The sequence below is a fragment of the Bombina bombina genome, chromosome 4 (assembly GCF_027579735.1).
Source record: "Bombina bombina isolate aBomBom1 chromosome 4, aBomBom1.pri, whole genome shotgun sequence".
Classification (NCBI taxonomy): domain Eukaryota; kingdom Metazoa; phylum Chordata; class Amphibia; order Anura; family Bombinatoridae; genus Bombina; species Bombina bombina.
In genome coordinates, this window is record NC_069502.1 from 1052950606 (window position 1) to 1052963607 (window position 13002).

The 13002-nt window shown below is 36.5% G+C and overlaps 1 protein-coding gene across 1 annotated transcript in view; it reads left to right on the forward strand.

The window, feature by feature from the left end:
- Positions 1-13002, forward strand: part of CCDC88A (coiled-coil domain containing 88A) — a 424707-nt gene that overhangs the window by 354729 nt on the left and 56976 nt on the right. The window contains exons 22-25 of the mRNA XM_053712191.1: positions 743-929; positions 2941-3086; positions 8757-8849; positions 9127-9338. Of these exons, the coding sequence (XP_053568166.1) occupies positions 743-929; positions 2941-3086; positions 8757-8849; positions 9127-9338 (638 nt within the window). The remainder of the gene's footprint in view (positions 1-742; positions 930-2940; positions 3087-8756; positions 8850-9126; positions 9339-13002) is intronic.

The window sequence follows — 13002 nt, forward strand, 5'->3', positions numbered from 1 at the left end:
ATAATAACTTACTTGAGTAAGTTGGGATTCAACTTGAGATTAGTAGAATAACCCTGTCCAGTACTGTAATGTCAGATTTCATTGCATTAGTTACCCGAATAAGGAAATCACACTTACAAAAGGAATATAAAGAAAGATCCTATCTCAGTAATGTCTGGGTACTCTTGTAATAAAATATAAAAATAGAAGTATTTTATTTACTGAGCCCAGGCTCAGTTCTTTGTGTGCCGAAGAGTACTGCTAGATGTTGTCAGATATTTGTAATTCTTCGGACTAGAGCAGGAGCCATAAACTAAAAGGCAGACATGCAAGTAGGTTATTTTCTTTGTGCTTATAAGCCACCCAAACTTTAGTCATTTTATTTAACTCTCAGAGGTAACTTCTTTAAAAAAACACGTCATTTTTTTCTTTGTTGCATATAAAATAATGTGTGGGTTTTATAGGTTTTTATTGATTGATTGATTGATTGATTGATTTGTAAAACTATTGTTCCTGTTCTGAAGAAATTAAAAATGCCTTTATTCTTGTCAGGCATGTCACTGTCTACCAATAAAACAGATAGAGCTCTGCTAATTAGCCAGTGAGCAGTCAAGCCACTTGACATTGTGATGACATAATAATTTAACATTTAAATATTCAAATAGAAATGTTGATTTTAGTCTGCTTATGTTATTATATATATATATTATTTTATTTTTTATTTTATTATTTCATATCATTTTTCTTTCCAAAATCATCACAGGCTTAATCACACATACAGACAACTCCTGAGAGAAAATGAAAGCTTGCAAAGTGACCACAAAAACATGAAAAGTTTGCTAAATAATGGAAAGCTTGAACAGACGAGGTTAGAAGCTGAATTTTCGAAAATGAAAGAAGAGTATCAGGAATTGGACATCAAATTCACAAAGCTAAATAACCATTGTGAGGTAGGAGATGCACCATGTTATCTAGTGCCGCGTGTGCGTAGGTGCTGCATTGGGTTTCTTATAATATAAATCGATTTGTGTTAACATATATATTGATTAATAACAAAATTGTTACATTACACATGCATCTTTGCTTGCATATGTAAATTTTTGTATGAAAATCCTGTACCTACAATCACTGTTAAAATAAAAATATCACAGAACCTGTTCAATTAATATCATTAATGGACAATAAGCGGACATTGTAGTGCATAAATTATATGCTCTGGTTTGTTAGAACATGTCATTTTAGCACTACTGATTCAGGAAAGGGTTAAAGGGACAGTGAACACTAGACATGTGCTTTTCGTTCCAAATGGAAATTCGGACGAATTTGTCAAATTCAGAGCTTCGGAACGATTCGAATTTCCGAATTACCATAGCACCGAAACTAATGAATAAATCCAAATTAGTTCGGATTTATTCGTTACATTAGGATGGTCATGGACTAATCACAATTACACTAGTATTGTACAGTATATTAGGTTACATCACTCTGCTATGGGTTACACCTAATATTACAGTTCATAATACTAGTCTAATACACTGTACATCCCACCTAACACATACCGAACTTCCGAATTTACGAATCAAATCCAAACCGAATACATCCAAACTTATTCGAATCCGAATGAATCTGAAACAAATTCATTCGAATGTATCCGAATTACAATCGATCCGAAAACGAAATTCGAAAACATCCGAATCGAACCAAAATGAAACAAATTTTTCCGCTACGCACAAGTCTAGTGAACACCTTGAGATGTTTATATACAATGTTTAGTTGTGTAAAATGAAACAACATTGCAATATACCATCATTATTTTTTTTGCCTCCTTTTTAATGTAATTTATCTCTGAAAAATTGAAGCTTTTCTATTTCTCATAGCTTGAAATGCCCTCTGCTGACTTCTCAAGGGAATAGCCCTGCTACATATCTTTCGTTAATTGGCTTTAACTGATAAAAACTGCAAATCAATTCACTTTATACTAACATTATGACCGTCTAGCCTTGTTGTCTGTAGATTCAAGCCCAGATTGGCTCCTCCAAATAAGGCAAATAGTGGGTGGAGTTTGACTATTGAAAAACAATTGGAAATTGATTTCACTTATAACACTGCTATATTTTGAAAAGTGTGACAACACAAGATCTCGGCACTGAAGACTCTGACCAAATATTCAAACATAAAAGCAGATCATCTTTATTACGATAAAAACAAGCAGGAACACCGCAATTCCAGCGACATACAAGCAAGGTGATAGGAGGACCTTAGCCGTGCCCATATGATACAGATTAGCTAAGGTCCTCCTATCACTTTGCTTGTATGTCGCTGGAATTGCGGTGTTCCTGCTTGTTTTTATAGTAATAAAGATGATCTGCTTTTATGTTTGAATATTTGGACGGAGTCTTTAGTGCCGGGATCTTGTGTTGTCATACTTGTATTGAGCCTATCCAGGGGCTTATCCATGAGCTTGTGACCGACACTCCCACCATGATAGCGTGAGTTGGCTGGAGCATCCTGCCCTTGTGTGCCTATATTTTGAAAAGACATTGTTTGACCAATCAAATGACACATTTTATATCTGTTCCTAATTGTCCAGAGTGATAAGATTAGAAAAGAGTTTTCTGCTAATAGGGAAACTAAGTTTACAACATGGTAAGGCTCATTACTTTAAGGGAAGAAACATGAGGATGATCAGGGACAAATTTAAAATTAATCTGCATCTTGGGTGACTTGTAATCAGAGGGGAACTTGTCTAATTGGTCAAGTATTATAACTTTCCTGTTTACCTAAACGCAAGTGTCCTTTGGAGGAAATTATTATTTGATTGAAATAATGTTTCATGTTCCTAAAATACACTTCTCTATTTTATTTGCGCCCTCTTCACTTTTTATTGGTTGGATAAATATTTAATTGCATCCTATGTAATTATTTTTCTTTGATAACGTTTTAATAATATACTTTCCACAGCTTTTAAGCCAGCTTAAGGGAAATCTTGAAGAAGAAAACAAACACCTGTTAGATCAGATACAGACATTAATGCTGCAAAACAGAACATTACTGGAGCAAAATCTGGAAAGTAAAGATCTTTTCCATGTAGAACAGAGACAGTACATGTAAGTAGCACCAATGCCATTTCTACTCTGTACATAAACACTGTTATCATTTGCTTATAAAGCACCAACATATTTCTTGTTACTATCACAGTCTATCATACATCTTATGTATCGTGCTCAAACCGTTCAAAAGTTGTGATACTTATGTACTGTGGCAGCCCCCAAATAGTGTCATCTGTTAAGTTCTAGCGGCTCCTACAGAAAGTATTAGCAACACTGTGTTTCTGCGTGCCTGTTAGTCAGTGTGAACGTGTGAGTGTTTCTGTGTATCTGTTAGTGAGTGTTAATGTATGTATGTTTTCTGTGTGTTACTACCTTTTATTCTTGTATGTAGTCAAATATATCAAACCACATTTTAGTCATCACTTGGCCAAAACTTGCACGGGGGGGCGGTAAGTGGATTAGTCAGGGGACCCAAAATTTCTAACGGCGAGTGAGAGAGGTTAGATGTCTAGTGAGAGAGGTTAGATGTCTTCCTGGTTCTACTGCTCACAGAGATTTAAATCATATTTCAAGAATTGTTAAAGGGACGCTGAACCCAAATCTTTTCCTTCGTGATTCAGATAGAGCATACAATTTTAAGCAACTTTTTAAATTACTCCTAATATCAATTTTTCTTCATTCTCTTGCTATCTTTATTTGAAAATCATGAATGTAAATCTTAGCAGCCAGCCCATTTTAGGTTCAGCACCATGGATAGCGCTTGTTTATTGGAGGCTGACATTTACCCACCAATAAGCAAGCATAACCCAGGTTCTCAACCAAAAATGGGCCGGCTCCTATGCATCACATTCCTGCTTTTTAAATAAAGATAGCAAGAGAATGGTGAAAAATTGATAATAGGAGTAAATTATAAAGTTGCCTAAAATTGCATGCTGTATCGGAATCATTAAAGGTTCAGTGTCCCTTTAAGGCAGCTAGAAAAGACAGTTAGTTAGATTTTATTGTTCACCTAGGTACAAATGATCTGGCTAGCAATGATGTTGTTGCTGTGCAAAATGAGTTTTTTAAACTAGGAAGTTGTTTAGATCATGTGGCTGCATCTGTGTCCTTTTCTGCTGTTTTAAACTTGTTCTGTGAATGGAATCACAAGACAAAGGCGCCTCCTAGTGTGATACAGTTGGTACGAAAAGGATAATTAGGAATACAAATGCATACTCATAAAAGGAGCAGCACCCAATTGTGCTAAGTCAGACGGACTGGGAACTTGCAGTGCCCCAACTCACTGTCGCAACGTTTGAGCCGGTCTCCCCAGTGTCCTTGGTGGATGGAAAAAAGCTCAGACTCTCAAATGTAGTTAAAGGTTCCACAATTTAATGGTATACATAAAAAAACAGAAGTCAACCATATGACTCTGATATTAAAAACACAGAATGCAACTATTATAGTGGCGGTGATGTCCGGTTCGGCAGATTAGGGGTTCAAATATTTATTTTATTGTTTGCGATGTGGGGGGGGGCCTCGGTTTAGGGGTTAATAGGTAGTTTATGGGTGTTAGTGTACTTAACACTTAAGAGTTTTATGCTACGGCGTGGTAGTGTAAAACACTTAACTACTGACTTTAAAATGCCTATCAGTCTTGACAGGAGAGGCTGTACTGCTCAACCGGCGCTATGCAAGTCCCATTGAAAATATAGGATACGCAATTGACGTACGTGGATTTGCGGCATTTCCGAGTCTAGCCAAAAAAGTGAGCGGTACACCTGTACCTTCAAGACTCCTAATACCAGCGGGCGTTAAAAAGCAGCGTTAGGACCTCTCAACGCTGCTTTTTAACCCTAAGACCAGACTCGTAATCTAGCTGTTAGTTTTCTGCTGTTTTACCTGTGTATGGACAGGAAGTAGGAAGAATGCTGCGTATTATAGAATTAAACTCTTGGTTAGAGAGGTGGTGCAGAGAGAGAAGATATGGTTTTGTTAGCCATCAAAGCCCTGTTTGGCTTGATAGTAGCTTGTATAAGAAGGATTGTTTGCATTTGGATATTAAAGGGACAGGAGTATTGAGTAAATAATTTAAAGACTTTATTAGTAGCAATTTAACCCAAAGAAGGGGGACAGTGTTAACATACCCGTCTGTCCCCCAGAGCATAACACAGTCAACCAAATTTTACATTCTAGTTTATGTAATAAAAAAGCACTACTTTTAGGAATAAGACTTTGAATAATGTAGGCAGGGAATGTATTGACCACGCAAAAGGATTGGAGAATTCTAGAAATGTTCTTCGTGCAATGCGCACAAATGCCCACAGTTTAATAAGTAAATTACCAGAACTTACTGCAATAATGATTTAAGATAGGTTGGATTTAGTAGCTATAACAGAGACATGGTACAATGACTCTCACAACTGGGAAACAGTCATACCTGGTTCCATTTTGCTTTAAAAAAATATAGTAGGGAAAAAGAGGGGGGGAGTTGCTCTGTACATGAAATAAAATATTAAAGTAACTGAAATTGTAGAAACAAATGACATTGTAGAAAGTGTTTGATTAACTATAGAAACTGAAGGAAAACATGTGTTTAGAATAGGGGTAGTATATAGACCACCATTACAGGATGAAGCATCAGATAATTTATTAATTGATGAAATAGTCAAAATTACAATGAAGGGCAATGTTATTGTAGTAGGGGACTTTAATATGCCTGATATAGACTGGGAAGTACCTGTTGCCAAATCAACTAGAAGTCATTATATTCTGGAATTTTTACAAGGGGAATCCCTTCAGCAACTAGTAAAAGAACCAACCTGTAAAGGAACTATATTAGATTTAGTACTTACAAACAGTGATATAGTATCTGAGTTGTCTGTGGGTGAGAACTTAGGCTCTAGTGATCATCAGTCTGTATGGTTTAATATTCAGGCAACGGTACTGTGCAACCATAGTAAAACAAAAGTTTTAGACTTTAGAACAACTGATTTTTCTTACATGGGCAGATACCTAAATAAACCTCTAAAATGGATGGCACTTATTACAGGAGTACAAGAACAGTGGGGATATTTTAAAAATGCTATTCTAGATGCAACTAAACACTGTATTAGGCTTGTTTGTAAAAGTAAAATAAAACCAATATGGTTTTCAAGAGAAGTAGCACATGCATTTAAGACAAAAAAGACAGTCTATAAAAAATTCAAACTCACTGGCTCAGAAGAGGATAAGGAAAAATGGAGAATCCATCAAAAGATGACAAAGCAGTTAATCAGAAAGGCTTAAGCTGATGCAGAAGAGAAAATAGCACAATCTGTTAAAAACGGTGACAAAACCTTCTGTAGATATATCAGTGAAAAGAGAAAAACTAACAGAGGGATAGTTAGACTCAAGAATGATGATAGAGTAGTGGAAAAAGATAAACAAATAGCAAACTGTTTACATGATTACTTTTTTTCAGTCTTTACAGATGGTAAAGATAGTGAGATTCTATTAAGGGATGTTACTGTAAATGATCATGTGAGTAGTACTTTTCTTTTTACAGAGGAAGAGGTTTCAAGGGCTTTATCAAAAATAAAAGTAATTAAGTCTGTGGGTCCAGATAATAATCATCCAAGGGTTCTAAGCGAACTTCGATCCGTGATAGTTACTCCATTAGTGGATTTATTTAATCAGTCACTTCTAACAGGAGTTGTTCCAAAAGACTGGAAAATTGCCAATGTAGTCTCTCTTCATAAAAAGGGTAGTAGGGAAGTTTCTGCTAACTATAGGCAAGTCAGTTTGACCTCAATTGCAGGGAAATTAATGGAAACTCTTTTAAAGGAAAGACTTGTCTTTCCTTCAGACAAACAACTTAGAAGACAAATGACAGCATGGTTTCACTGCTGGAAGATCATGTCAGACTAATCTAATTGATTTCTTTGACCATGTAACTAAATTAATAGACCAGGGAGGAGCCGTAGATGTTGCATATCTAGACTTAAGCAAAGCATTTGACTCCGTCCCTCACAACAAACTTATTCACAACATGCATTGCCTTGGAGTAGATGCTAAGATTAAGTGGGTAGAATGCTGGCTTAAAGATAGACGACAAAGGGTTTCAATTAATTGAGTACATTCAAATGAGGCATCAGTTACTAGTGGTGTTCCCCAATGGTCAGTTCTTAGGCCTATTTTGTTTATCATGTTCATAAGTGATATTGGAAGTGGACTTAAGGGGAAGGTTTGCTTGTTTGCTGATGATACAAAAATTTGTAACAGAGTTGATGTTCCAGGAGGGGTCGATCAAATGAACAGTGATATTAAAAAACTATAGGACTGGTCAAATAAATGGAATCTCTAATTAAATATTACCAAGAGCAAAATTATGCATATAGGATCCAAAAATCCTAAGGCCAAATATAGTATCAATGGTACATTACTGGCTGTAACTAAAGAAGAAAGGGACTTGGGAATTATTATTTCAGATGATTTAAAATTTGGTTCAGAATGCAGTAGGGCAGTTAGTAAGGCCAGTCAAATACTTGGTTGCATTGGGAGAGGTATTATTAGCAGAAATAGCATGGTTCTTATGCTACTTTACAGATCATTAGCTAGACCAAATCTGGAATACTGTGTACAGTTCTGGAGACCATATCTTCAGAAAGCTATAAATAAATTAGAAGCTGTCCAAAAGAGAGCTACTAAAATGGTACATGGTCTAAAATATAAAACATACAAATAAATAGTCTATGATCTAAATATGTACAGTTTAAGGGATAGAATGGAAAGAGGTGACATGATAGAAACCTTGAAATATATGAATGGACTTAATAAAGTAGAAGCTGAAAGCATTTTCTACAAAAAAATAAATGCCAAAACAGCAGATTCAGGAGAAATGTGAGGGAGCATTTTTTTACAGAAGGGGTGGTGGATTCATGGAATAAACTTCCATTTGATGTGGTAAACACAAAGATTGTAAAGGAATTCAAAAATGCCTGGCACATGCATAAGGCTATCCTAAGGAAAAAGTAACATGTAATATGGGTAGACTTGATGGGCTTTTTTGGTTCTTATCTACCGTCAAATTCTATGTTTTTATGAGTCAACGTTTACTGTAACTGTTGCTATAATGTGCTGTAAGACCCATTGTACTGCCAATGTTTGTCTATGAAGATTTCATGGCTATGTGCTGGATTCTATGCACCTGTTGTTAATGGGTGTGGCTGAAACACCTGAATTCAATAATTAGAATGATTGTCTACATACCCTTGGCCATATAGTGTATTTTTTCAACATTAAAAATAAATAAATCAGCATAGTCTCAGGCCATATTTTGCTTTTTAATACATCATTCTAGCTAGTATATATGTCCCTTTAACATGAACATATTGACTGCAAAGCTTTACTGGTGAATTTAGTTGTGACTACCCTCCTACTCCTCTGCATTGCCTTATCTGTAGTACGCAAACTATACCTCCAGGTAACGTCATCTGTGCAGCTCACGAAACCTAGTAAAAGGTTATTCCTCGTTTCTTTATTTACTTAATATGAATTATTTAATGTGGCACCAATTCTGTATATATCTTACCATTTTTCATAAACCTTTGTATAGAAGTAAATATTATATTAATATATTTAACAAATCACTGATACAGGAAGAGGAAAAAAGATTATAATGTGATACACACTTAGGTTAGTTTTAGTCTTGGGGGGACATATGATTGTATTGAGTTTGGCTGTGCATTCATTTTTTTACTTTTCTAGCGATAAATTGAATGAGCTCAGGAGACAGAAAGAAAAATTAGAAGAGAAGATAATGGACCAGTACAAATTCTATGAACCGTCTCCTCCCAGAAGGTAAGAAAATCTTTATAAATAATGATTTACTGTATTAATAAAATGCCAGGGTAGCGTCATGCAGGGCTCATATGGTGGCCTACATAACAATGGATTTGAGCCACTCAGATAAATTGCAAGTAGTAGTAGTGTAGTGTTGGTATTTGGTTCATAAGATATATAAAAATAATTGATTCTTTCTGGTTACATTTCGTTTTTTGATCTAAAAACAGCATATAGTTATGGTACAGGTAATAGTTTTATATTTATTCTGTTTATCATTTTTATTATTATTAAGGAGAGGGAATTGGATAACTTCAAAAATGAGGAAGCTGATTAAGCCCAAGAAAGAGGTTAACCGAGAGCGCATGAGATCGCTTACTCTCCCTCCTCGTTCTGAGTCTAGCGAAGGGTTCCTGCAGATCCCCCTACAGGACAGCCAAGATAGCTCGTCAGTAGGCTCCAATTCTCTTGAAGATGGACATCCACTTGGAGCCAAGAAAAGCAGCAGTGAGTATTATTTAAATATGGTCCATAGCTCACTATGGCTAGCACTTTTGTATCCTGGAACTGAAGTCATACATAGAATAGTTGATGAAAACAAACTGGGCTGGTTTATTCATCCAGAGATTAGGTGACGACAAAGGCAAGGACTGCAAACTAAGTTATGTTGTCTGAACCTTCAAACATAAATATTTTCTTTTTATGGTGGAAGATATATATATATATATATATGTATATATTTTATTTTAATAAACAAGAATGTGTAATTAGCAAAATCCTATATAAATCATTTGAATTAATAAAAGAATATAGTTCCAAATGCTGTTGAGAATGCAGATATCCACTGGCAGATGCCCTTAAAGAAAAGAGAAAATCAATATTTAAGCTATATCTGGAAAAATGGATCCTCTGGTAAGTTGGATATTGCTCACGTGGGTGAGAGCTAAGACTGAGCTCTCAGGTTATAAAGCTTTCAGAGGATCACCCCCACTGCAGGTATCACTCTGAACATTGAGTGGATTAACAAGTGTAAAAGCCGAATGTAATCAGCGAAACGTGTGTTGGAGAAATACATTATACAAGAGGGATATTACAAAGGAAGGGGTGTAACACATGGAGGCCGTCTGACTGTAATGATTTCATAATCGGCAGAGAAGCCAAACGTCAGTAAGAGTTCTGGTACCATAGAACCGAGTGTGCAATAGACTTCTCTTATGTAGCCTTGATGTATCAGTGTCATGTATCATTGTTTTAATACAATTTTAAAGTTGTTAATCCAGTCGATGTCCTGAGTGATGCCTGCAGAGGGGTTGATCCTCTATAAGCTCACTCTTAGCTCGAAACCCACATGAGTAATATCCAACTTACCAGAGGATCCATTTTTCCAGATGGAGCTTCACTATTGATTTTCTCTAACATTGCATACTTTATGCAGTATTGTACTTTTCACCATTTATATTACTTTAATAAAAATGTTTTGATTATGGGTCCGTAGGATATTTTTTCGGCCATTTTATTAAAGGAACATTATAATGCAAAACATTGTTAGAGAATGTCATTTCTAGCACTGCTATGTGTTTCGCCTTTGCAAAGGGGTTAAACACATAGTTAAAGGGACGTGAAACTGCTGTAAACTACAGTGGCAGGGTTTACTATTCACCATAACATTGTATTGGTTCTTTTTTCTTGTGCCACCAGCTTGTTTTAGAACTGTTCTCTTATATTAACCCTTTACAAGTGCTGGTTAGTGAAGCTCTGCATCTTCACACTGGACGCTGCCATCTTGAAGATGAAGTATTCTCTTATGCTGTTACAGAAAAGTGCCCATTCACAGATCAATAATGTTTGTGTCTTCTTGAAAAGCTATTTAAAGCCCTTCAGTATAAAGTGCACAATACAGAAGTAAGTTTTTGCTGGGGCAAAATTACTCTTTATTGTTCATTAGGGCTTTGTTTTGCAACTTTTAAACTGTGTATAAAAAAAACTTTCATAACGCTTTCAGTTATTGTACAGCTGCCAAAAAGTAAGTAACAACACTGATCTGTGACAGGGCACTGGTTCAGTCACGATATGCAATAATACATGCGTACAAAGATGGCGCCGACCAGTATGAGGAAGTACAGGACGAAAACAATATCATGGTGTGTAGTAACCATGCTACTGTAGTTGTGCCCAACAGTTTGTTTCTTTAAAGTATTGTTTAGGAGCTGCAAAGAACAGCAGACACAACTACTGGCCTAGCTGTGCAGCCGCCACTGCTGTTTTTGCTCAGGACCAGCAGTTCTCTATGGCTCCTAAAGTATACTTTAACTATGCGTTTAACCACTTTGCAGAACATAAATATGCAGGATATGAAGTGCTAAATGAATTAGAGCATATAATTTGTGTGCTATGTTGTCCCTTTAAGTGGTAAATAATTCATATTTATAGTTAATGGACCATCAAATGCATTTTCTGTTTAACTTAACATACATTGAAAGCATCAATGTTACATTTAAATTAATTGATTTTTAGCTGTAATATTAAACTATGTTACCATAGCAGAGATATATTGTTTGTTTTGTGATGTGAGCAACCTGTCATATGTCACATTAAGTACTTTATCAGGTTAGCGCTAAGGATTCCATAGGAAACCAGCGATATAATACACTTTGTGCTTTTAATGTGACATCCTTTTTCTGCTGGACATGCGCATTATTAGTCCTCTATGTACTCATGATCTCCTCCATGTATCTGCTTTAGTTTGTATAGTACATCTGACTAGTGTTACATATGTGTTGTATCATGTAGTATTGCTAGTAGCTGACGTAACAAAACCATATATAGGTAATGATACAGGACAAAGCAGTAAGGTCTATTTTACTAGCAACCAAACAGACGGATTCCGTGATCTGTAATTATTGTTTGATTTATTTTAGAAAACGTAATCTAGTTTTCCCTCTTTGCTATTTGATGACACAAAAAATAAAAAGGTTAAATTGTCCACTATGTAATTAAAACTAATGTTAAATTCTTGCTGAACTAAAAAGAGACTTGAGATAAAGTAACATTGGCCTCTGTACATTATGCACAAAATAATGTATGTTTGTAAATACACAGACCGTATAACTATAAATCTGGGCTGGCAGACTTTGGGCTCGATTTATCAAAGCCCTACGGCTGCAAGTTCTCACAAGAACTTGATCACCGTATTTAACAAGCAACGGTCACCAGACCCCTGCTTCCCTAACCTCTTTGTCACCTCTAAGGTGGCGAAATTCAATCTCCGTGGTCTAGTCCGACCGAGGAGATTGACAGGTCCTGCCCGCGCTTGATTGGCTGTACGCGGGCAGGGGTGGGATTGCACGAGAGCGCTAAATTGCGCTCGTGTGCAATGGAGAATTCCTGCGGGTAAATTCGCCCCTCCACAGGCGAGCTGAGGCGTACATATACGTGCCCCTGTCCGCCTCAGCTTTAATAAATTGAGCCCTTTGTCTACTGTTAACTAGAAATAAAGGCCCATTTATCAAGCTCCGAACGGAGCTTGAGGACCCGTGTTTCTGGCGAGCTTGCAGGCTCCCCAGAAACAGTAGTTATGAAGCAGCAGTCTAAAGACCGCTGCTCCATAACCCTGTCCGCCTGCTCTGAGCAGGCGGACAGAGATTGCCACGATACAACCCGATCGAGTACGATCAGGTTGATTGACATCCCCCTGCTGGTGGCAGATTGGCTGTGAATCTGCAGGGGGCGGCGTTGCACCAGCAGCTCACAAGAGCTGCTGGTGCAATGCTAAATACGGAGAACGTATTGCTCTCCACATTCAGCGAGGTCTGTCGGACCTGATCCACACGGTCGGATCAGGTCCGACAGACCTTTGATAATTCGGCCTCAAAATGTTGTTTTTAGTAACCTAAGTAACAAATAAATCATTTTTTAAATTTTCTACAAAATAAATGTTTTAGATACCCTTTTTTTTCTAATAAAATTCAACAAAGGCAAAAACATGACATCATGCTAAACGTGTGCTCTGTGGCACTATATGGTAGATGCTATTAAAGGGACATTATATTACATTTCCAAAAAACATGACATCATGCTAAGCGTGTGCTCTGTGGCACTATATGGTAGATGCTATTAAAGGGACATTATATTACATTTCCAAAAAACATGACATCATACTAAGCGTGTGCTC